This window comes from Somniosus microcephalus, chromosome 7 (genome assembly GCF_052327205.1).
Source record: "Somniosus microcephalus isolate GS21.2 chromosome 7, FLI_Smic_1.0, whole genome shotgun sequence".
NCBI lineage: Eukaryota > Metazoa > Chordata > Chondrichthyes > Squaliformes > Somniosidae > Somniosus > Somniosus microcephalus.
Window position 1 is genome coordinate 147,852,133 of NC_140993.1, and position 26,517 is coordinate 147,878,649.

Sequence of the window (26,517 nt, forward strand, 5' to 3'; positions counted from 1 at the left end):
CAAGGCTGAAGCGTTTGCAATCATCTTCAGCCGGAAATGCTGAGTGGATGATCCAGACCAGCCTCCTCCTGAGGTTCCCACCATCACAGAAGCCAGTCTCCAGCCAATTCGATTACCTCCACGTGATATCAAGAAATGGCTGAGCGCACTGGATACAGCAAAGGCTATGGGCCCCGACAACATCCCGGCTGTCGTGCTGAAGAACTGTGCTCAAGAACTAGCCACGCCTCTAGCCAGTACAGCGACAACACTGGCATCTACCCGACAATGTGCAAAGCTGCCCAGGTATGTCGAGTCCACAAAAGCAGGAAAACTCCAATCCATCCAATTACCGCCCCATCAGTCTACTCTCAATCATCAGCAAAGTGATGGAAGGTGTCGTCGATAGTGCTATGAAGTGGAACCTACTCACCAATAACCTGCTCCCAATGCCCAGTTTGGGTTCCACTAGGGCCACTTGGCTCCGGACCTCATTACAGCCTTGGTCCAAACATGGGCAAGAGAGCTAAATTCCAGGCGAGATGAGGTCAAGGCAGCATTTGATCGAGTGTGGCATCAAGGAGCCCTAGTAAATGTAAAAAAGTCAATGGAAAACTCTCCACTGGCTGGAGTCATACCCAGCACAAAGGAAGATGGTTGTGGTTGTTGTAGGTCAATTATCACAGCCCCAGGGCATCGCTGCAGGAGTTCCTCAGGGCAGTGTCCTAGGCCCAACCATCTTCAGCTGCTTCATCAATGACCTTCCCTCCATCATAAGGTCAGAAATAGGGATGTTCGCTGATAACTGCACAGTGTTAAGTGCCATTCGCAACTCCTCAGATAATGAAGTAGTCCATGCCCACATGCAGCAAGACCTGGATGACATTCAAGCTTGGGCTGATAAGTGGCAAGTAACATTCGCGCCACACAAGTGCCAGGCAATAACTATTTCCAACAAGCGAGAGTCTAACCACCGCCACTTGACATTCAACGGCATTACCATCGCCAAATCCCCCACCATCAACATCCTGGGGGGGTCACCATTGACCAGAAACTTAACTGGACCAGCCACATAAATTCTGTGGCAAAAGAGCAGGTCAGAGGCTGGGTATTCTGTGGCGACTGTTTCACCTCCTGACTCCCCAAAGTCTTTCCACCATCTACAAGGCACAAGTCAGGAGTGTGATGGAATACTCTCCATTTGCCTGGTTGAGTGCAGCTCCAACAACACTCAAGAAGCTCGACACCATACAGGACATAGCAGCCCACTTGTTTGGCACCCCATCCACCACCTTAAACATTCACTCCCTCCACCACTGGCGCACTGTGGCTGCAGTGTGTACCTACAAGATGCACTGGAGCAACTCGGCAAGGCTTCTTTGGGCAGCAGGCACATGGGAACACCATCCCCTGCAAGTTGCACACCATCCTGAGTTGGAAGTTTATCACCATTCATTCATCATCGCTGGATCAAAATCCTGGAACTCCCTCTGTAACAGCACTGTGGGAATACCTTCACCACAAGGACTGCAGCGGTTCAAGGCGGCAGCTCACCACTACCTTCTCAAGGGCAATTAGGGATGGGCAATAAATGCTGGCCTTGTCAGCGTTGCAATGAACGAAAAAAAGTAACTATCAAAAGGGAATTGAGTAAATACTTGAATGGGAACAATTTGCAGGATTACGGGGAGGGAGCAGTGGAATGGGACTAAATGGATAGCTATTTCAAAGATTCGGTGGCACAGGTATGATGGGCTGAATGGCCTCCTGTGCTGTATCAGTCTATGATTACTATTTCAGATGGGATGTTTATCAGGATATTAGAATAATCCTCCCCCCCAACCAGAGTCACGGGGTCTGATTTTGAGGATGCGTGCTCCTGGGGGAGGGGAGCTTCATCTACTGAGAGTGCATATTGGAGTATCATGGATGTGCTCCCCACAATATTCTACCCATTAATGTAAAAATCTATGAAGTCTTGTTACCTTATGTTACTCCATCCAACAAACTAGCTGATAATGGATTCAATTCACCCATTGAACAGGCATTGGACAGGTGCAGTGCACCCAAAGTCCGCAGCGACAGTAAAGCCTCAGCTAAGCCCAGATTTGGTAGGTTGTGTCGTTACAACAGCCCAGTTGAATCCCCAGCACAGGACCTTGTGCCAGGAACTGGGAGCAGAAAGAGAATCACAGCTACGGGTCTGAGGGGCTGCAGGACTATCTGCCAGCCTTGGTGCCTTTTGGCTGCTTTAGAGATGGATCCTGCAAAAAAAAAAGGACCAATTACCTTTTGACTTGATTTCTGGCCCCCTTAAACTGAGAGTGGGGGAAGGGGAGGGGTGTGATGGTGGTCCAGACTCAAGCTCACCATCAGCTTTTCAGGGCACCAATGGAAATGGGCACCCTAAGACACAACCACTGACTATTGAGGTGGCATTGCCCCTCTCACCTCATTACCATGGCAGTGCGGAGTATGTGCCTGGGTGGGCATGGGGGAAGCCCCAGAAATGCCAGAGCAATGTAAAGGGAGTAGAGATGTAGCAGACTTCTCACTGTCCCTTTTCCCCTGACTTGTACTCCCAGGGAATAAATATTCACCAGGCGCTAACCCCAGGAAGATTGGCCCAAGAATTTTTGGGAACAGAAAAAAGCGGTTAGGCAAAAACAAACATCCCATTCCCTTTGATAAATTAAACCTATCTACCTGCCTTCACACCATATTCCTTAATCCTTTTGCTCTTCTATTGCCTTGAATGAATTAATACTGTCCATTTCCATGGCCCTCTTGATATTGTATTTCATATTTCTATTCCCTTTAGCTTGAATTTATTTCTTCCTTCCTAATTTTTAACCTATGTCTCCTAGTATTTAAACCATTCACCAGGGAACAAATTGTCTGGATTAAGGTAATCAATTCCTGTGCTAATCTTCAAAACTTCAATTAAGGCACTATAGGTATCCTTTTTTGTCCCAAAGAAAACAACCCCAACTTCCTTATATCCAGAGGGTAATAATATTGGGACAGACAGTGAATCTTCAGTAATACAACAACTTGCATTTATATAGCACCTATTACATTGAAAAAACCTCCCAATGCACTTCACAGAGGCGCAAGAAAAAACTGGACACTGAGCCAAGGAAGACATTAGGAGGGGAGACCAAAGGCTTGGTTGAAGAGGTGGTTTTAAGAAGGGTCTTGAAGTGAAGAGGTGGAGGGATTTAGGGAGGAAATTCCAGAGCATGGAGCCTAGGCAGCTGAAGGTACAGCTGGCAGTGGTGGGACAAAGGCAGGTGTGGATGCACAAGAGCCCAGAGTCAGTGAAATGGAGAGTTTGGGGGACTGGGAGTATAGGGCTAGAGACCGTCCCTTAAAATAGGGAAAGCAAAGGCATGAAGAGATTGGCCCTGAAATTAGGATCGGGGGCTTGCCACGCGTGCAAGCCCCCGATCCGCACTCACCCTGCGTGCCGACATCTGAAGCCCGGGCCTGCTTGCATTTCCTGTCACAGGCCCGGTTCAGCTGTCGGCGCGATGTGCTAACCTGATCCAGCGGCGTAGTTAGTGCGATGTGCCGGCTGGGATCAGGTGAGCACTGTGCAGCCAATCAGGGGAGGGGAAACTCATTCATGAGTTTGACCGTAAGAGCTGTCAAACTCATGAAAAGTATGGGCTGCCAAAACATTACTTTAACTTTAAATAAAATTTAAAAAAACATCCCACTGATTATAATAACTATAAATAAGTTTAAATTTTTTTTTAAACAATTAATCAATTTTTTGAAAAAAATAATTTAAAAAAGGGTCCAAAACTAAACTTACCATCCTGTAAATTCTTTAAAAATAACAAACCTGTGGAGAAAAAAATTCTACACTGTACTAAAAGCCCACTTACCTGAAAAATGAAATACTTACGTCTTGTTTTTCCACACGTAAAGACCGGAGGCCTTTACACGCGCGCAACTCTGGGGAAAAAAAAAAGGAATTTTACTGCGCACGCGCTGCCTGTGCAGTCGCGCGCGTTCTGCCTCTGAACCCCTTCGTTCAGAGGACAGGAAATGCCGGTTTTCCCCGCATGCGCTGTGCATGCTGAAAACCGGCATTTCCTCCGGCCAGACGCGTGAGTACCCCGACCGTACTCACGCGTTTGGAACGGAATTACTGGGCCAATAAAACACAATGAACAAAATTTAAAATTTAAGGCATTGGGGGTGTGGCAGCCAACGTAAGTCAGCAAGGTTAGGGATGATGGGCGAGCAGGACCTGATGCGGGATAGATACAGGCAAGTAGAGTTTTGTATGAGCGGAGAGGCTGGAGGTTGGGACGCAAGCCAGGAAAGCATTATCATAGTGGAGTCTGGAGGTGGGGTGGAGGTGTTGTATTTTGAACTTTAATTTAAGATCACAGTCAAAATCAAAGGTTTCACTTTCATTTATAAATGCTCTCATAAAAGAATTTATTCTGTGGTTATGTGATCGATTTCTAAAATCATTTCAAATAGTTATGTATCTCAGTTTTGGAGAATTGTTTTAGGGATCATTGTTGGGAGTAGAAAACTCTTCCCAATTGGTGGAACTGACTTTTTTCCAATCTCTCAAAAACTTTAATATAATTCTCAACTCACCCAGTTTCAGCCATTAATTCTGATGTCTCCAGTATTTCTTCCATCTCACATTCAGCTTTGGAATATTTTTTTTTAAAACACGAGATTTCCAGCCACAGGTGAAATAACCAACTTACCCATCTTTGTTTTCCCAGTTCAGCATCTCCCCCTCCACAAAAAAAAACATACCTTTCCTTTGAAACCAGAAGGATAGAATATCACATTGTGAAATTCTTAATTACATAATATTAAGCGGTCCCCTATTACCTCAATGAGTTGTGTAACTAGGAACATGCTAAAAAAATACTGGGTATTCAGCTGGGAAAAACTCTAGTTAGGTCTCATCTGGAATACTGTAATCAGTTAAGGTACCCTCACATGATGGGTGATAGAGGCCCTGGTAAAGGGCCACTAGAATGATCCCTAGTTTAAAAACCCTTAGTTATCACAATAGGCCTAAGAAGCTGGGCCTTTTTATTATCGGAAAGCATAGGCTTTGGGAAGATCTAATTGAAGTGTTCAAAATGATGAAGAACCTAAACTGTGTCTGTGTGGACAAACTATTTGAACGCAATAGGTTGGTGAAAATGAGGGGTCATGCATATAAGCTAAGCAAGCATAGGACTAGGTTAGATATCAGTAGGTTTTTCTTTAATCAGAGGATGAATAAGGGTGTGGGCAGGGGGAAGGAAACCAATGTTTTAGACAGTTACAGTAAACAAACTCCAAGATTTTCCTGATTCTCTGGACCAGTGATTTTTAAAATATAGTCAAAAAATCTTCATGTTTCCAACTACTGTTGTTGAGATTTTTTTTAAGCCTCCTCTCACTTTTTACATGGCCTTGAAAGCAGAGAGCCCTTGCATATCTCCTTCCTTTCTCCTAACTGTGAAGTTGTTCTAATCCTCTTAAATATGAAATTAAATCTAATTAGGTAATATCAATGTTCAAACTTCACAAAGCACCTGACATACCTTTGGTTATTTGAATGATAAAATAAATCAGATACGTTACATGGACATTAAATACTGCAAAAATAAATACAGGTTCGTGGACTGTATTGTAAACCTTCACTGTGACTTTATAAGCTTGCTAGGAGCAAGGTAAGGGAAGTGATGCAGCATAATTTCAGCATAACAAATGGAACCACTCACCTACAAGCGCTGACCCAAGTTTCTCAGAAACCCATTGCTCCTCAGAAGGATTAACAATGTTATCATGAGAAAGACTTTTTTTTTAAAGAAAGCTAGCAAAATACATTGACCTATAACTGCATAAATTTTTAAGAGCCTTAATTGTACAATTTATCTTTGTGAATGCCATATATAGCCACAAGGGACATTACATTTTTAGTGAGAACAATTTAGGACAAAAATAATGATCTATAAAAATTATGACAAGTTCAATGCATAAATCACACAGAACACTCCTTAGATAGTCTGGACATTAATTTATAATTTGAATGTGCCTATACATCAATCTTAAACTTGCCTGTATGATACAGAATAGAGGACATTTTGATCTATTTTCACTATTCTAATTATATAATCTAGAAATAACATTGCAAAATCTTCTGATTAATAAAAATGTACCATTTACAAAAGGATGGTTGGAGCAAACTCGCTGCTAATTTTAGGTGATAGAAAACATGGCTGTATAAATGCCGAACAACGAGAATTGGTCTAGAGGAATTAATGGAATGCATTCAGGCAAGTATTGCATTTGTCTCAATTAGTGGTACAGTTTAGGGAGCATCAATGTACAGGAAACTTTCTGATATCCGGCACTGACGGGACCGAGCTGGTGCCGTAACATCAAAAGTGCCGGACATACCAGAGTTAATGTTTAAACATACGGAACTGAGAAGCTCCGTGTGAATCTACAAACCCGCAACAGCTTCAAAACAGTCGGCTGCAGCTGCAAGCGTCTGTAGCTGAAGCTGTTGCTATAGCTACAGACCTTGCAGTGCTTGACTGGGGAAAAAAAAGCAACGAGAACTAAAAAAATAGAAAACGGCTCCTGATTTTTGCCGTTAGATCGAGTATTCCGGACATATAACCTCCGGATAAACCAAAGTTTCCTGTATAGTAAAAAGCAAAAAAGTAGGCCTTGGTTCATACCCATGGGAACTCAGCCATGTTTAGGACCAATTTCAGACAAGTTGCTGGGTGGAAAAGGCAGAGGCTAGATGTTACTCAGAGGGAGAGAAGGGGAAAAAAGTCAGAGTCAGAGTCATGATTGAAGTGCTCCCCTATACCTCCTACCAGCTGATTTCTGATACGACCAATATTCATGAATGCTTAGGAGCAGCTTGTTTGCCGGTCATATTGCCACAAATGGCACGTGGTCTTGGGATTCAAGCACAAAAATGCAAGCACATTAAAATAGTCTCCAAAATCTCAAATGGCTGACATTTATCTTACCTCCTCTCCATTTTCATTTTTGATCACTTGTTGTGCTTTCAAAATTTTGGTTGCTGCAATAGCAGATGCCAGTGCCTAAAATAAAGATGAATACTGGTAATTCCAATAGTATTGCTCACAGTGAGTCAGAGATAACGTTGATACACAGGGAGGGGTTGAGATTTCCATTGAAAGAATCCAATAGCAGTTTGTAAGAGATCAACACAGAAATACTGAGCATTTTTTGACTGGAATAAAGAGTTTTACTTACCCAATACAAATAGATAAATAAATTAAGTTATATAAATAAACCTCTGCATTTAACATGAGAGAGCAGTTCTTCACCTTTATGGTCCCTCTATTTCGCGGTTTATTTTATAGTGAGTGCCAAGAAGTATAAGAAACTGTTAAACTAATTTGCATCTTTCTTTTTTAAACTAACTATCTCTGCAACAATTAGTAAAATATTCTACTTACAAATTTAAAGTTCAGGACTTTCATTCAGAACCTCCCTCCTTATAAAACTTGAGGAATGGTACAGTCCTAGAATTTCAACAGTTTATATTAAGGTTTTGCTATTTTAGTTTGAGTGCCAAGATAAATACAAATTTAAAAATGCAGGTTTAACCATTAGGAATATATTACAATACAGAAAGATTTAACTAATGCTAAATTTAGTCCAAAGTTTTAATTTGTCACACATTGGACATACTGCAATTTGCTAAATAAACAAACCATTGAATATAGTATCCTACATTTTTTTTTCAGGAAAGTTACCTCAGAAAAAGCTGGACAGTTCATACTTGGTTTTTATGTAAAACATCAAAACAAAATTCTGGTTACTTTTACTGCTACTAAAAAATGTTTTCCTGGTCTCAGTAATCTTCTATTGAGACATAATTGTAGAGCCTAAAAACAGCGAGTCCTAGCATGCTCTGTGAATGACTATTGCTGTTGTCAAATCATAAGAAGTTTCTGGGGGCTGTAGACACATATACAATTGTAGCCTGCTACCTTATTTAGTCAACAGTGCTGGCTCCATGAACACAAACCTAGGCTTCCCAAAGATGCAGAGGTATCCAACGGAAAATGTTGTTAGACATGTGTTAAACACAGAAAATATTACTGGAAATTTAAGTTTCATAATTTTTTTAGACATAGTATTTGTTGTCTTCATTGTCGTAAACCTTATTTCCAGTCCTAAATTTCTCAGTTTAGTGAGAGCCCAAAATGATGGTTGAGGATTTTCCAAAAATATATGGCACTCTCATTGGCAAACTTTGCCAACTACTCATTGTTGATTAGTTATTTTAAATTGTTCTTAGTACTTTTCATTGGAAGTTTTCTTCTTTAATTCATTCACGGGATGTGGGTGTTGCCGGCAAGGCCAGCATTTATTGCCCATCTTTAAGTGCCCTCGAGAAGGTGGTGGTGAGGGCAGTTAATAGTCAACCACATTTCTGTGGGTTTGGAGTCACATATAGGCCAGACTGGGTAAGGATGGCTGATTTCCTTCTCTAAAGGACATTAATGAACCAGATGGGTTTTTACGACAATCAGACAGCTTCATAGTCACCATTACTGATACTAGTTTTTTTAAATTCCAGATTTATTTAATTGAATTAAAATTCCCCAGCTGCCATGGTGGGATTTAAATTCATGTCTCCAGATCATTAGTCCAGGCCTCTGGATTACTAGTCCAGTAACATAACTCTATGCTACCGTACCCACCGAAAAGTTAACTCTTTCTCTCTCCACGGATGCTGGCTGACCTGCTGAGTATTTCCAACAACTTTTGTTTTTATCCTAAATTTACATTAGGTGCCCTTTGCTGCCCAAGATCTGCTCCAACCCATCAACCATTTGCTTAACAGGAAATGAACCAGGAACAACAAGTGCGCTACTCACTACAGGCTTATTTTGTGCACACTCAGCCAGACTGGACTAAAATTCCAGGTCCATGTCTGTTTTCAGAAACAGAACAACCCTCTTATTTCGATACCAAACCCCAAAATGGCAGTGAAAGCCAGCAACTTGAATTAACAGCACCAGTAATGTCAGAGGCGGATGGCACGAGAGAAATGGAGAAATAAACAGGACCTTGAGTGACTTTACCCACCCAACTTCATTGGCATAAATCCTTTAGTGACAAAGGCAGCCCTCCTCTTTCCTTCGCCCTAACCCTTTCACAAATAGCTGGCAGTATCTCAAAGGACACGAGCGCCCAGACTAGGCCTATCCGGAGGCCAACATGGCCATGAATATAAAGGTTGGAGTCCGAGGTACGAGGAAAATCGTGATAATGCCTTCAACTATTTTATTAACTCAGACTGAAGACATTGAAGGAGAGAGATACACACCAGATCCCAATTATTAATGCTTTGCTGCAGGCCCAGAGACTGCAAAGTCTCTTTCATTCCTTCCCCAGCCACTGCCCCAAAGCCACATGGTGCATGTGCACTCTCCATTGATGGCACTCTTTTCAAATGCGCGAGCGGCTTCCAACCGACACAGGGCAGCTCCGCAAGAGAAGGAAAAGGATTAAAAGGAAGACTCACACTACCTTGGCTCATGAAACCCATCTGTTTTGCTGTTTTCATGTGAATGGAATGTGGTACCAAGCCCAAAACAGGATACAGTTGCTACTGCGTGGATTTCCTCACCCCCAACTCAGGCTTTAATCCCCCAGAAGAGAAGTTATAACTTCCACTATTTCATTCAACGGTTAAAAGCAGCGAGTGGTTTATGAACATGGATGGATGGAAGCGGTTAGGGCTGGATCAAAAAAAAACTTACCAAGATAAATACTGCTGTAAAAGTCAGTGACACACAAAGGTACTTGTCCAAGTGTCAAATGCTGTCCAACAGTAACAACCTGATTTGACTGCGCAAGCACCGTCTTTATATAGCTGAGACTATTCCACTTGTCTCAATGATGTTTATGCCACACACATCAGTAGTCTCCCCTGTATATTGATGGGACAAAACAACTGGCGGACCCCCTGAAATCTTCTTGCGGACCCCAGGTGGCCGTGGACCCCCGGTTGAGAACCTCTGGCCTATGTTGTACTGAAAAACTATGGAACAGCTATGTTAAAGTAGCTAAATTTGAACTGCATGGAGTTAATTGGGGAATAGTTTTAATTTTTCTGCCCATAGCTCATTCTTGTTCAGGAACGCAAAGATGTGAAAATTCTTACTTTTGCTCAGTGTTTCCTTCCTTCTACAATCTACATGCTTTTAGAACACAACACCTAACTACTAATTCTTTGCTCATCTCAGCTTGCTTCCCATTCTTTTTATCCTCAGGACTTGACTTGTCACGTAATTTTCTAAAAAATTTGGACACCAAACTTAACTTGGATACTATCACACAATTCCCCTACCAAAACCACAGGTTTTTAAAAACAGACCTACCTCTGCTTTTAGATCAGATCGGATCCGCACAATACATCTTTTTACGGTCATCTGGAAGGTAAAACTGATGACACCTTTAATTTTCAACAATACTTCTTCACACATAGTTCTCCGTGACTAAAAAAAACAAAAACATTTAAATCAACTGAACAATTAATTTTGGAGACATTTCATCATGTAAAATTTATTGGCCCAGAACTTCGGGTCTCCACGGGCGAGTACGCACGGGGTACTCACCCGTAGGCCCGATGGAAGTGCCGGTTTCCTGCATGCACTGCGCATGCGCGGGAAACCGGCACTTCCGTTCCTCTGAATGGGGGAGGCTGCGCATGCACATCAAACTTACGTTTTTTATTTTACAGGTTTCTCCGGGAACGTAAGCCTGCAGAAGTTAGAAATGTAAAAAGCAGGCGTAAGGTAAGTGGTGAATTAATTAAAATTAAAACATTTTTTCCCCCACAGGTTTATTATTTTTAAATACTTTAAAGCAAGGTAAGTTTATTTTTAGCCCCGTTATAATATAAAATTATTTTTTTCAAAAATTTAAATTAGTTTAACATAGTTATTTCATGTAATTTATAGTTTATTTAAAAAATGTGATTTAAAAAAAAAATTATTTGAAGGTTTAGTGCTATTTTGGGGCCGTAGTATTTATAAGTCTTGACAGCACTTCCTGTCAGACTTATGAATGGAGCATTCCCTGCTCCGATTGGCTGCCCAGGGGACGCATCGAACTAACTGCGCCCCTGGGATACGCAAGCACTGTGCGCCAGCAGCTGGACCAGGCCCCGGATCGGAATTCCACGGGGCCCTACAGCTCAACTGCCAGCGCGCAAGGTAAGTGCAGGTCGGGGGCTTGCACCCGCGGGAAGCCCCCAACCCGAATTTCTGGGCCATTATAAAGCTGTCAAAGTGAAACTAAACTGTTATCTGCATGAGCAACTTTGTTGTTTTACGAACTGCTGCTAAAATGGAGCAGTGTTTAACCTGGCCTATCCTTTTAATGGGACAAAGTGCGTTTACTGTAAATCGGCACAGCCGGAGATTGACTATGGACTCATTTGTGGTGCTGAGGAAATGTTTGTAGGTTGGTGCCTACTTGTAAATCCCTGGCTCCTCCCTTTGTGGACATACCAAGTTCTCAAGATCAGAAGAGGCCAGCAGAAAATTACTAGCTTATTCTTTTTTAAGTCACTTGTTCATTAGTGGGCTCCCCATGTGTTCAGTTGTTATTTCTTGCTGTTTTATGAATATAGAATCAAAAAATGTTATACCGTAGGAGGCCATTCGACCCATTGTGCCTGCACCAATTCACTGTAAGATGCACCTACTTAGTCCCAATCCCTGGCCTTTGCCTTTTAAATTTTTCTTTTTCAAATATTCATCCATTTCCCTTTCAACAGCTGTTCTGGAATCTGCTTCCATCACTTTTTCCATGTCCTAACAACTCAAACGCAAGAAAAAATCCTCACCACTCCCTTCATCCTTTAGTGATTATCTTAAATTAATGCCCGCTAAGCAGTAGAAATAGTGGGCGCGATCTTGCCAGCCCTGGGGGGGGTGGATATGGAGGTGGGACTGCCGGGAAAATGGCAGAATCTGGGGGCGGGTGCCCATCCCACCTCCGTGCCATCTTCCCAGGAGGTGGGTAGCTGACCCGCGCTGGGTTCCATCTCCTGGAGGCGGGAAGGGGATTACTGCTACTTAACTGCCTCTTAACAGGTAGTTAACAGGCAGTTAAGCAGATTATCCCCATTTTTCCAGGAGAGGTGCGGGCTTCTCGAAGTTGGGAAACCCCGCCAGGGTCACCGAGATGAGGGGTTGGAGGGGTGCAAAAGCGCACTGTGAAGTTAAGTGATGGGTGCAAGTATGGAGAGGTGAGTATGTGAAGTGAGTGGAAAGTGATAGAAAATGTTTACTTACCTTTGTTTCTTCCTGCAGGCTTCAACAGTTGGGGATGCGGAGACTCTCGCATCTCACTGGCAGAGATGACAGATGGCTGCTGCATTCTCTGATGCAACAACCATCTAATTTCTGCTGACAAAAGAGGTTTGATGAGTCTTGAATACAAGGACTCATCAAACAACATAGAATGTCAGTGTTTGACAGCTTCAGAGAGAGAGAGAGAGAGAAAGAGAGAGAATAATTTTTCAGGTGTTTTAGGATATATAAATTGTATTTGTTGGAGTATATTGGAGACTGGCTAAGGAAGCAATATGGCCAATGAAAGGAGTTAGAAAGAGTTTTGAGAGATATGCTGATACAGTGGAATATAAGTGCACAAGTGTTTTCTGATTTCGACCAACCAAAATGTTTTGCAGTGTTTGGACATGCACACACACTCAACTTTTATATGTACACTAGTAGATCTCCAATGGCATGACTCATGGGTGGTCTGAGACCTGGAATTTTTTGATATTTGGCCGCAGTCCTGGTGCAAGGGCAACATGACACTTTTTTTGTCTTTTGCCGCAATACTCCCATGGTGTGGATGGAGGGAAGGTTGCAGCATTTGTTTACTTGTTTATTCTTCCCCAAACTTTCCTTCTTGTTTTTTCATTTATTTATATGATTGAAAAGAGAACTGTTTCCTCCTGCCTTATTCCCATGGTGGACATGTAGTTCTTGCTGAAGCTCTCATTGGCACAGCATTACACCAGGAAGGTTTTCCTTGCCATCATAACTCCAATGATCAATACCTTGAACACATGGTCATTCCTCATGCTCTGGCCTGACCGGCTGGCTGGCTCCAATGTCTGAGCTAAGCATCAAAGCTCCTTATAAACATCCCCCTCCTGCCTTGCACATACATAATATCCCCCTTAACCATCAGAAAAAATACCATTAGCTCAGAAATTTTATTTATTAAACTGAACTGCACAAATCGATGAAAAAGAATTTTCAAATTTTTGTCTTTTTTTCCCCCCGTCACTCATGCCTTAGTCATTTGTAAATTTTCTGTCTGGTTGCCTATGACAGGTTGCTTTGTTCCACAGGAGCGGGGTAAAACTAAAACTCCCATGATATATCAAATATACATATTTCTTTCAACAGGAGTTGGAAATCTCCATCACCAACGCTCAGGTGGGTTTAAAAATAATTGACCCCAAATTTATGCCAGATTCTACATTGATCATGCCGATGAGATATTAGGTTAAAATGTCCTGCGCAGCTCATTTGTCTATTCCAGAATGCAAAAACCTGTATAAAACAAGCGTAAATATAGCACAACCAATTAGGGTAATAGTGAATAGGCTTCTGTCTTCTGTCATGGCGCTTCACTCTCAGAGCTTCTTGCCTCAACTGCTCGTTTCCTCTTCCATTATTATGCAGCCATGATGTGGAGATGCCAGTGTTGGACTGGGGTGGACAAATGTGAGAAGTCACACAACACCAGGTTATAGTCCAACAGTTTTATTTGAAATCACAAGCTTTCGGAGCGCTGCTCCTTCATCAGGCGAAGTCTGACTTCACCTGACAAAGGAGCAGCGCTCCGAAAGCTTGTGATTTCAAATAAAGCTGTTGGACTATAACCTGGTGTTGTGTGACTTCTCACATTATTATGCAGAACAGGGGTATGCCCTTTGGGAAGATCAGACAGCTGCACAGTCCTTCAGAAATGCGTTTTGGGGGTGGTGGGGGGCGAGGGGGAAGGAGAGAGAATTTTTTTAGGTGTATGGAGACTGACTGCACTTAAGTACAGTGCAGGTCTCAGTATAATTTTTTTGTAAATTGAAGAAAAACACTATCAAACTCCAAAAATTAGTTATGCTGATATCAGGTGACTTCGGGCCATGCTGCGCCACATTTTTTCCTGTTTAAATCAACGCCAGTACATTACTGGGTTAAATGTAGGAAATTCGTGAGCTAATCTTTTGTCAGGGGAGGGGCTATGTAAATGAGCAGTAAAAGATTTCATCAGACATCTCAAAAGCAGCGCAAACAATAGAAGAAATTTGTGCATGCCAATGTTTTTGGTGTAAAACCATTGTGCAAATTTCCTTGGAAATACACAGCGCAATGCCACTCTTATGCCATAGTTACACCAAAAAGTTGCATTAAGTTAACAGATTGAATTTCTATAAATTTTGATTCTCCCCCCCCCCCCCCAATGAATCATTCTGGGGTATGATGCTCTATGGACATGCATTTTACAGAAGACTTGTAGACAGGCAGATAGACATTAAATATAACCAGCCAACTGTTGACAAAGACAGATGCCTCACTGACTAATATAAATTGAGAAAACCTAACTGGTTTAGAGTTCCAGTTGATAATTGTGATGCATGATTGCATCTTAACCCAGCCACAAGAGGCGGTGCTCATCTTGACCTGGTATTCGTAAATGATCCAGACAACACGCAGAAAATAGAAGTCATGGTACTGTTAGGGCACAGTGACCACATAATTATTACGTTCCACATGATCTAGGATTCAGATAAACCAAAAACCAAGAGCTGAGTATAGAACATTAAAAGCCCTCATTTAAATAAATGGCAGGGGATGGGGGGACAATTTAAGAAAATTAACTGGGAGAGGTTGTTCAACACCTCAGCAGAGGTCAAGTGGAACCTTTCAAGGGTTAATGCTGAGCATACATACCTCAAACCAGCAAGCTCAGACTTAACAGATGTGACCCTAAATGAAATAACAAGGAAAAATTACCTCTAAATCTTGCAGGGAAAAATGGATGGAGTTCACAGGAATGAATGCAAGATTATATAGCTACATGTCAAAAGGATGATCAGAGGGGCAAAGAGAGACCTAGAACAAGTATAACTGTAACTGCAAAATATACATCAGTACAGTACTTCAAAAGTAAGAGAATAGGTGAAAACAATAAAACATGCAAATGAGTTTGAAACAGAGGACAGGCACAAGATAGTAAACATTCTGAATGATTGGTTACTCAAAGTATTCACAAGGGAAGACTTGAAAATATGCTTCTCAAATAATTAACCCAGGCAAAATTAATCACTTTGATATAAATGAGATAGAAGTCCTAGGCAAGCCAAAAGAAAACCCTTAGGGATGATAACTTAGTAAACATCAGTCAATACAGATTCAGAAGAGAGTAATTCAGTTTGCATTCATTTTAGGGGCATACGTAAAACTATCACCCAGGTTGCCAGCAGTTCTAAAGTCCCACTTATTTATTTAATGTTGATAACTACAACCACTTTGCCATGCAAAACCTTAATTTAAAAAGAGGGGTTCAGTTTGTCATTAGCATAAACAAAGCCACGAGCACAATGCTAAGACTTGTTGCATGATTAGCACTAAAGATAGTACCGTGCAGTCACAGTGGAAGTTTTAGGTCTAAACTTTACACAACAATTAAAATTGATGCTCATCGCCTAGCCAATATATTACTAATACCTACTCAGTGGAAAACTCTTCACCTCATTCATGGCACTTTGGCAAGGAAACTGCACATTTAATCAAATTACAAATAAGATGGAGTGGTTCACTAACCCAAAGTTAGCCTCTTATACTCAGCTGAAAAAATGCATTTCCAAGCCTTAACTGAGTAGTAGAAATAGTTCACACTGATTGGGTTTCTTACCGCATCATCTAAGCCATCTATCTGCAGGGTAACTGTTTTTGCACGTTTGTTAGTGCTTCCCAGGAAAAATTGTGGTTTGCGCCTATGTGAATTATAATCATTTGTGTGGTCAGACTCTTCGCTGCTCGATGACTGCAAAATTTCATACACTTCATTTGCCAAAAGCTTAGTTTCGCCAGGTGTTGTTGTTCTGAAAAGAAATTACATAAAAACTAAAATCTTAGAATTAATTTAAAACAGTTTTAGAAAAGTCAGACCATGCTGATATATTGAAAACTATTGCACATTAAATTTGGTATGTGGAGCAGCACATTCTATTAATACTCCCATGTCAATCTGCTACTATGAAATATTATCCTATATATTATAAGTGTCCAAATTTACTTACAATGTGTGTTATGCCTATAGGTGGTGCTGTGATAGATGTTTTCAATCATAAAGGTGTCATGGTTTCCCCATAACTTAATGTATAACGCATGGTGTCACACAACACCTGCTATTTAATAGTGAGCATATGATAATATTGGTATATTTATGCTCAGAGTACAAGATTGGGCACATCAAATGCTGAAACTTTTGTCTCCTTTGAGCAAAAGAACACCAATACCCTGTACCCCAAAAATTGTTTTCTAGGAATACAAGAAATCAGGTCCTCGATAACACCATTAAAAAAGCTCTTCAGAAAAACATTCAAGTATGGAGTCTTTAGTATAAACTAAGGAATAACACAGCTTTCAGCTTTTGAAAGAACCCAGTAATACAGACTTACTTTTGGATCACATTTTGTAAGCTCAGCATCATGCCTAGTTCACTTTTCATTTTCTCTCTGTTGGAACGGCATTCTGCCAGATAGCGCAGAGCCTGAGGTGTAGAAGGAAAAAAAGTGCAGTAGTATTAGTTATCATACACAATAGGAGGTGCAGTATGAACAAAACATTTTACAATAACAACTGAAGAATCTAATTAGGACAGGTGAAGAACTCAAATTAGATAATTTTTTCCTGCACAATTTCACTCCTTTAAAATAGAATTTAATAACGTTACTAGAACACTATCAAAATGATTACAGCAAGTGTGAAAAAAGGAGCAAGAGCCCATACAGCAAACCAATCTAGAGATGCTGACAAGACCAAAAACACAAGAGCAGTTTTTAAATTTACCACAATCCAAAGAATGTATTATAAATAATAGGACTATGCAAATTATATGTTTCAGGTTATATAACAAGCACACTTTAATCATGGTTTGTGATTTTTGGCTTTGAATATGGGAGTTTCTCATCTACACATCTAAGTTGTTGAAAACATCGTGTGGTTAACTGACCACTCTCTGCATCCACAAGTAACAAGGGGGTGTTATGAAAATACTCTTGATAATAAAGGCAATAAGAAGGAATTCTACTGGAAAATATATCAGGATTTTTAATAATCCATTCTAGGCTGCTGGGAAAACACAACCCAGAGCCAAAAGACAAGGGTGCAACATGCTTCTCGATGTTAAGGAACTATTCATTTCTCTACATTTGCATGGAATAAAATGATATATCACACTTTGTTACAAATACAAAGCAATCATGAAAAAAATGAAAGCTGGTCATTTGATGATGGGTTCTTCTGGCCCAGAGGCAAAAATTGCCAAGAGTTTCAAAGTAGCTACAACGACTTGGGTTGCATGCTTATCCAATTTCTGCACAGGGAGTATTTAAGGGGCAGGCCAGGTTAGCAGCTGAATAGCAGAATCGTGCTCGAGACCATAAATACCCGCAAGCAACTCCACAGGAGATCTGCTAGTATACCTTAAAGATTCCTACTTGTAAAAGCAGATTTTACAGTGAAGTAAAGTTTACAATTCTATTCTTACCACGTTTGTCTGTCACAATAGAATATGCGAATACAGTTAGTCCTGGTAGCACAGTGCAATGATTATGTCAAGATGGTGCACCACAGCATAGTATTTTATCTCCATTTTCATCACGTGAATTTTCTTCCTGTTTTCTGTCTCATTACATTTTATTTGGGGCATTTTCTTTGGCACTCCCAATATATTTTGCTGTGCATCAGCACTCCTAAACATTGTGGATATTATAGTGAATCAGAATTGTATCCATTTCCAAGATGGATTGTTTGAGATATTTTTCTTCATTGCACTATGTTCCAAATTTTGTCAGAACTGTTAGCCATTTTGCTAACGGAATGCAATTTACTGTATTTTATTCAATGGAATATTTCTATCAGTGTGCATGCATATGGTCTGTTTGCCATGCATTTGGTTTTGCTACACTTTTGTTCATTGCTTGTCCCATTGTTGACTCGGAATTTGCACGCTTCTCTTAACTGCAGTTGTGTGTGGATTTATTCTTTTTGTGTTCCTTCTCATTTTTCTCTGCCCCATTAGGTGGTACCGCAGCGAATCATGTGACTGTTCTCCACACATTTAGGTGAACCCATCTAAGAAAAATGGGATTAAATTATTTGTATAAAATATAATGGAAACAGTCCACAATATAACCCAGTTCTTGTTTATTTGGCTCATTTTTATTGATGAGTGGATTCAGCAACATGGGACTATACATCTCAACTGTCCCAATTTTGGAGTGCCATTCCTGAATTTAAATACATCCTTGGCACTGTTGGAACTGCCAAGACTCTTTTTTGAGCTGGGGAGGGGGGGGGGCGCGTTGCGGCTGGGAAGAGAGGGGAGAATAAAGGAAGTATGATCTTAACTTATTTCCTCCCCACTATTCAAAATAATTAACATCTTATTGTTTTGTAAAGCAAAAAAAATGCACAAGTACAGAATATTTTGCAGGCACCCGGTACTTTAATGTGCAAAACTCCTTTGTTTTTTGCATGTTTAAGTCTCTGGTCCCTGTCATGCAAAATAACTCTGCCACTGTGTTTCTTAACCTCATCACCATTTTAATTTTAATCAGCAGCACACAGTGTGCTGGTGCTCTGCCTTTCCCTGCTCAACTGAGCATGGAGAAAGCTACCAGCTGGTGTCAGTCAACATGAAACCCACTCACAAGCACATTCTTATCTTGTCCCACCCCCCATTATTAGCCTGTGGTCAGGAGGACACATTCCCATCGTATTCCTCTGCCATAAGTCACATGAACCAGTTAGTAGGAGGTAGACAAGGTATGGCTACTGTGTCATGCTATCCAATATTTCCTCTGTGCCTAGTAAACCAATTATTTCACAGCAAAATTCCATCTTTCTGCTATGTAATCCTAGAAGTACTTTAATTTAAAGCTGTAAAATCTCTCATTTTCATCACAGGACAGACTATTCAAGTAAGCCCACAATGGTGGCGTCGACAGCTGAAGCAATAAGCGAAGTGTGAAGTGATGCATTTTGGAAGGAAAAAAAATCAGGAGAGGCAATATAAATTAAGTGGTACAATTTTAAATTGGGTGGAACAAAAAGACCAGGAGTCACGTACATAAGAACAAAAGAAATAGGAGCAGGAGTAGGAGTAGATCGTACAGCCCCTCGAGCCTGCTCCGTCATTCAATAAGATCATGGGTGATCTTCAACATCAATTCCACTTTCCCACCCTATCCCCATATCCCTGGATTCCCTTAGTGCACAGAAATCTATCGCTCTCTATCTTGAATATACTCAGAGACTGAGCATCCACAGCCCTCTGGGGTAGAGAATTCCAAAGATTCACAACCATCTGAGTGAAGAAATTTCTCTTCATCTCAGTCCTAAATGGCCTACCCCTTATCCTGAGACTGTGACCCCTGGTTCTAGACTCCCCAGCCAGGGAGGTCTATCAGCATCTACCCTGTCAAGCCTTCCAAGAATGTTATATGTTTCAATGTGATCACCTCTCATTCTTCTAAACTCCAGAGAATATTGGCCCATTCTACTCAATCTCTCCTCATAGGACAGCCCTCTCATCCCAGGAATCCATCTAGTGAACCGTTTTTGCACCCCCTCTATGGCAAGTGTATCCTTCTTTAGTTAAGGAGACCAAAACTATATACAGTACTCCAGGTGTGGTCTCACCAAAGCTCTATATAATTGTAGCAAGACTTCCTTACTCTTGTACTCGAAACCCCTTGTAATAAAGGCTAACATACCATTTGCCTTCCTAATTATTTGCTGCATTTGCATGTTAACTTTCTGTAATTTGTGTACAAGAACACACAAAACCCTCTGAATTCCCAAATCATTGAATGTGGCTGGACAATTTGATAAGGCTGTTAAAAAAGCATAGATTCTTGATTTTATAAATCGAAGCTTAGAATACAAAAACAAGGAAGTTATGGCAAACCTTTTAAAACACTGGTTAGACCTCAGCTGGAGTACAGTCTAATTCTGGGCATCACACTTTAGGAAGGATGTCAAGGCTGTGGAGATGGTGCAGAGGAGATTTACCAGAATTATACAGGGGGTGAGGGATTTCAGTTACGTGGAGAGACTAGAGAAGCTGTGATTGTTTTCTTTAGAGCAGAGAAGGTCATGGGGAAATTTAATAAAGGTGTTCAAAATTATAAGGGGTTCTGATAGTATAGATAGGGAGAAACTGTTTCCACTGGCGGCGGAAGTGTCAGTAACCAGAGGACACAGATTTAAGATAACTTTTTTTTAAATGCAACGAGTTGTTACAATCTGGAATCCACTACCTGAAAGGTTGGTGGAAGCAGATTAAATAGTAACTTTCAAAATGGAATTGACATATTCTTGAAAAGGAGAAATTTGCAGAGCTATGAAGAGCGAGCAGGGAAGTTGGACTAATTGGATAGCTCTTTCAAAGAGCCGGCACAGAAACAATGGGCCGAATAGCCCCCTCTGTGCTCGATCATTCTATGATTCGCAGGTTTACTAAAAGTTCTAAAAAGTACTCACATAAGCAACACACATGCATTATCTAATTAAACTGAATCAGAAGCAGATTGCTTTCATGTTGTGGTCACTTTGTTAAGTGTTTTAGATTGAACATTGAGGCACCACATGTTTAAGTGTAAAACTGTCTTAATGTAGATATACTTCAGCAGCAAAAAGTGGCACCTTTCAAAGTATACATCTTCTAGAGCATTTATTATATTTAAGAATTTGAAAATTGAAAAGTGTAGGTTGGAAATAGTAACAGTCAAGTTACAGTAGCATACACTTTTGAAAAAATCGATCTTAATACAGGGTTTAGTATTTAGGAGCGACATTATAGATATGGCAAACAATTGAGTCAGATAATTTAAATAGGAGATAAATAAGATAATAGTTGTAGGAAAAAAGTAGGTGCAGAAACATAGGTTGTAGGAAAAATTAAGGGGCAATGGGGGAGAAATTGAGTATAGCCCCGTTTGGGGCGCCAGCCTCGCCAGGGCGCTAAAAGTAGCGCCCCGGAAGCATTCGCGGCCGCCCGCCGGAAATTGAGTGGTAGCGCCCCAAAGGGAAGCGCGGCGCTACTGGAGGCGCCCCGCATCCCTCTTAGGGCGCTGCAACTGAATATCGTGGCGCAACGTGCCGTGGCCTTCCTCCCCTTCTTAAAGGGGAGGGGCCTTGTGCAGCGCGATCTGGGGCCCAGCTGGGCCACCCGAGGATCAGGGGTGCAGGCAAAAGAGCCCGGCACTGAAGAGAAGTGCCGGGCTCTTGGAATGCAGCCGGCACTCCGCGGGGGTTCAGGAGGCCGGGGACGGGAGCGCAGGCAGGTGCTGGCAGGCGGCCAACAACAAAAATGGCCGCCCCGCACCTCTCCTTTAATTTGCGCCTCCCCGGCTGCAGGTAGGCCCCCCTGAACCAGTCGGACATAGCGTCCGGTGGTAAATCAGGGGGCGCTGCCAAATATCGCAGCCGGGGCGTCAGCGGGGCGCTGCGCACACCGATGACGTCATCGGCGCAGCGCTAACGGTTAGCGCCACCACTAACGTCCCGCGGAATTTAGCGGGAGGCGTGGACAGTGCCGCGCCCAGGCGCCAGTTGGCTTGCGACCCACTTAGCGCCCTCTTAAGGCGTTAATGAGTGGCGCAGCCAACCGAATTTTTCCCCCAATATGTTTCAGTAGCAACAAGTAAATTAAGGAAAGCAAATGTCAAAAACTTTCAGTCCCCTTCAAAAATATTCAAATTGTTAAATTGTTATAGCCACACAAAGTTCACTGCAGAAAACCATTAGACTTGGCAAGCAGTGCAAAGGTCCCAAAAGAGCATGATTATTACCAAATATAGTAACATGAATACTGAACATAACATAACAAATGAACAAAATCAACACCATAAAGAAATAAAAACAGAAAATGCTGGAAATACTCAGCAGGTCAGGCAGCATCTGTAGAGAGAGAAACAGAGTTAACCTTTCAGGTCGATGACCCTTCGTCAGAACTGGAAAAAGTTGGAGATGTAACAGGTTTTTAAGCAAGTGTAGGGGCAGGGAAAGGGGGGAGGGGAGGAAAGAACAAAAGGGAAGGTCTGTGATAGGGTGGAAGGCAGGAGAGATTAAGAGACAAAAGGTATGATGGTGCAAGGCAAAAGGAGATGGTAATGGGACAAGTTAAAAAACAAAAGATGAGTCTAGATGAAGTGTAAATGGCAATGGCAGAATCATCAACAGCTGCCATGTGGAAAAAAAATAGGGGCCGAGGTTATGGTCTGAAATTGTTGAACTCGATGTCGAGTCCAGAAGGCCATAAAGCTTGGATTGTCTGATCACTTATTTTAATGGCAGTAACCCATTTATTTCCAACATCAATGGCAACTTGAATTTGTATAACAACTTTAATGTAGAAAAATATCCCAAAGCAGTTCACGGAGGTGTGAGGAAAATGGAGGCCAAGATAAATAAGGAGTGGGGGAGATTAGGAAGAGCAACCAAAGGCTTGGTGGGTTTTAAGGAGGGTTTTGAAGGAGGCGAGAGTGGTGGAGAGACCGAGTGTTTTTTCGTGGGGGGGGGTGGAAGAGAAAGGATAGGGAAATCTAGGTTAGTGTGTGGCATCTTAATTTAGAGAGAGCCACGTATCTGCAATAGATCAAGATCAATAGTGCATAATGTATTGGGTCAACAAAAATCAAGCAACAACTAATTATTTTCACAATATTTTTCTTAAGAGTTCTCATTATGAAGGGAACAAATTACGGTTTTACTCCACTAGTTTTTAAGCACTTTCAAAATTCACATTACAGTGGCAATTAAGTAATATACTGGGTGTATCATTTAAAATGGTTCAAAAAAAGTTTACGGCACACATGCTGGACAAGGCAATGCTACACTTGTACAAGGCCTCAGCTAGGCCACGGTTGGAATACTATGTGCATTTTTAGATATTCCATTATACGAAGGATATACAAGCAATAGAAAAATGCAGCATAGATTCACTAGGCTATTACCAGGAATAAATACAGTAATAAAGTTAAGGTTTTTCACTAGACCAGAGAAGGTTTGTGTGTGACCTGGTAAAAGGTCTTGAAGATTAAGAAGGGTTATGAAAAGGTGAAGAGCTCTAGATTGTTTCCACTGGCTGGCAACATGGTAACAAAAGGGCACAAGTTCTAGATCATTACAAAAGGAATTAAAGAGGAAATAAGAAAAAAGTTTCCTTATACATAATGTGGTTAGATTTTGGAATTCTCCACCACAAACTATCGTTGAAGCAGAGTCCATGAATTATTTTAGAAGGGATTTAGTCAGTTACTTGGTTCTCAGGATATGGGCAATGCTGGCAAGGCCACATTTATTACCCATTCCCAGTTATCCAGAGATGGTGGTGGTGGGACTTCTCCTTGACCTGCAGTGCTTGTGCTGATGGTGCTCCCACAATGGTGTTCGGTAGGGAATTCTAGGATATTGATCCAGCGATGATGAAAGAATGGCAATACATGTTCAACTCAGAATGGTGTGGGACTAGTAGGTGATGGTCTTCCAATAACATTGCTGCTCTTGTCCTTCTCAGTGGCAGAGGTAACAGGAGAGGGCTGTGCTGTCCTTCTCAGTGGCAGAGGTCACAAGAGAAGAACGTGCTGTCAAGGTAACTTTGGTGGGTTGCTGCAGTGTGCACGGTGTTGGAGCGGGTTGATATTGAATCCAGTGGCAGGAATGCCAATCAAACAAACTGCTCTAGCCTGAATGGTGTCATGTTTCTCAAGGGTTGTTATGGCTAAACCCATCCAGGCAAGTGATGAGCATTCCAACACACTCCTGAATTTATAGATGGTGGCAAGGCTTTGAAGGGCCAAGTGAGACACCCAGCCTTTGATCTGCTCCTGTAGCTACAGTATTGATATGACCAGTCAATGATGAGTCCCAAGTTACTGATGGTGGGGGACCCGGCAATGGGGCTGCCATTGAAGGTTGGACTTTCCCTTATTCAAGATGTGCATTACCAGGCACTCATGTGGTGTCAATGTCATCTGCCACTTGTCAGCCCAAACCTGGATGTTATCCAAGTCTGGCTTAAGGTGCTTATTATTGGAGGAGTGGCGCTGAACACTGTGGAATCATCAGTAAACAGTCCCACTCCTGACTTTATCAGAGGGAAGATCATTGATGAAGCAGCTGAAGGTGGCTGGACTGACATCAATGCCCTATAGAATTCTTAATGAAATCCTGGAACTGCAATGATCAGCCTCTGACAACCACAGCTATCTTCCTTTGTGCCAGTAAGGACTCTAGCCACGAGAGGGTTTTTACTTTGACTCTCACTGGCCTCCGTTTGGCTAAGGCTCCTTGGTGCCACTCGGTCAAATGCTGTTTTGATGTTGAGTGTAGCTACTGTCACTTCTCCTTTATTATAAAGGATATGGGGAGTGAGCAACGGGATGGGATTAGACTAGGTGCTGAATTGATAGGCCAAAAGTAAGCGTTGGTTCCTTAGAGGCTGAGACAGGTGAAATTATAATGGGGAATAAGGAAATGGCAGACACAGTAAACAAATATTTTGTATCTGTCTTCACAGTAGAAGACACAAAGAGCACCAAAAATATTGAGGAACCAAGGGGCTACAGAGAGTGAGGAACTTAAAGTAATTAAGATCAGTAGAGAAAAAGTAAGAGAGAAACTAACGGACTAAAAACCGACAAATCACCTGGACCTGATGGCCTACATCCTAGGGTTCTAAAAGAGGTGGCTGCAGAGATAGTGGATGCATTGGTTGTGATCTTCCAAAATTCCCTAGATTCTAGAACGGTCCCAGCAGATTGGAAGGTAGCAAATGTAACCCCGCTATTCAAGAAAGGAGGGAGAGAAAACGGGGAACTACAGGACAGTTAGCCTGATATCAGTCACCGGGAAAATGCTGGAGATCATTATCAAGGAACTGGTAACAGGGCACTTAGAAAATCATAAGATGATTACGCAGAGTCAAAGTGGTTTTATGAAAGGGAAATTGTGTTTAACAAATTTATTAGAGTTTTTTTGAGGATGTAACTAACAGGGTAGATAAAGGGGAATCAATGGATGCAGTATATTTGGATTTCCAAAAGGCATTCAATAAGGTGCCACATAAAAGGTTGCCACGCAAGATAAGGGCTCATGGGGTTGGGGGTAATATATTAGCATGGATAGAAGATTGGTTAATGGACAGAAAACAGAGAGTAAGGATAAATAGGTCATTTTCCAGTTGGCAGGCTGTACCTAGTGGGGTGCCGCAAGGATCAGTGCTTGGGCCTCAGCTATTCACAATCTATATTAATGACTTAGATGAAGGAACCGAGTGTAATGAATCCAAGTTTACTGACGATACAAAGCTAGGTGGGAAAGTAAGCTGTGAGGAGGACACAAAGAGCCTGCAAAGGGATATATTCAGGTTAAGCGAGTGGGAAGATGGAGTATAATGTAGGGAAAGGTGAGGTTATTCACTTTGGTAGGAAGAATAGAAAAACAGAATAATTTTTAAATGGTGAGAAACTATTAAATGTTGGTGTTCAGAGAGATTTAGCTGTCCTCGTACAGGAAACACAGAAAGTTAGCATGCAGGTATGGCAAGCAATTAGGAAGGCATATTGCATTTTGGCCTTTATTGCAAGTGGGATGGAATACAAGAGTAAGGAAGTCTTGCTACAATTATACAGGGCTTTGGTGAGACCACATCTGGAGTACTATGCACAGTTTTGGTCTCCTTATCTGAGGAAGGACATACTTGCCTTAGAGGTGGTGCAATGAAGGTTCACTGGATTGATCCACAGGATGAGAGGGTTGTCCTATGAGGAGAGATTTGAGTAGATTGGGCCTATACTCTGGTATTTAGAAGGATGAGAGGTGATCTCATTGAAACATATAAGATACTGAGGGGGATTGACAGGGTCAATGTTGAGAGGTTGATTCCCTGGCTGGAGAGTCTAGAACTAGGGGGTATAGTCTCAGGATAAGGGGTCAGCCATTTAAGACTGAGATGAGGAATTTATTCACTCAGAGGGTTATGAATCTTTGGAATTCTCTACCCCAAAGGGTTGTGGATGCTGAGTCGTTGAGTGTATTCAAGGCTGAGATAGAGATATTTTGGGAGTCTAGGGGAATCAAGGGATATGGAAATCGGGTGGGAAAGTGGAGTTGAAGTCGAAGATCAGCCATGATCTTAGTGAATGGCAGAGCAGGCTCGAAGTGTCGTATG

General features: G+C 41.7%; 1 protein-coding gene across 4 annotated transcripts in view; it reads right to left on the reverse strand.

The window, feature by feature from the left end:
- Positions 1 to 26,517, reverse strand: part of armc1 (armadillo repeat containing 1) — a 36,044-nt gene that overhangs the window by 7,409 nt on the left and 2,118 nt on the right. For 3 of the 4 annotated variants that reach the window (XM_085993057.1, XM_085993056.1, XM_085993058.1), the window contains exons 3-6: positions 16,736 to 16,827; positions 15,967 to 16,156; positions 10,401 to 10,517; positions 7,005 to 7,079 (exon numbers count right to left, since the gene is read on the reverse strand). In XM_085993057.1, coding sequence (XP_085849183.1) covers positions 7,005 to 7,079; positions 10,401 to 10,517; positions 15,967 to 16,156; positions 16,736 to 16,827 — 474 coding nt within the window. Of the gene's footprint in view, positions 1 to 7,004; positions 7,080 to 10,400; positions 10,518 to 15,966; positions 16,157 to 16,735; positions 16,828 to 18,300; positions 18,414 to 26,517 lie in introns of all 4 variants that reach the window. The other variant, XM_085993059.1, reaches the window with a different exon arrangement.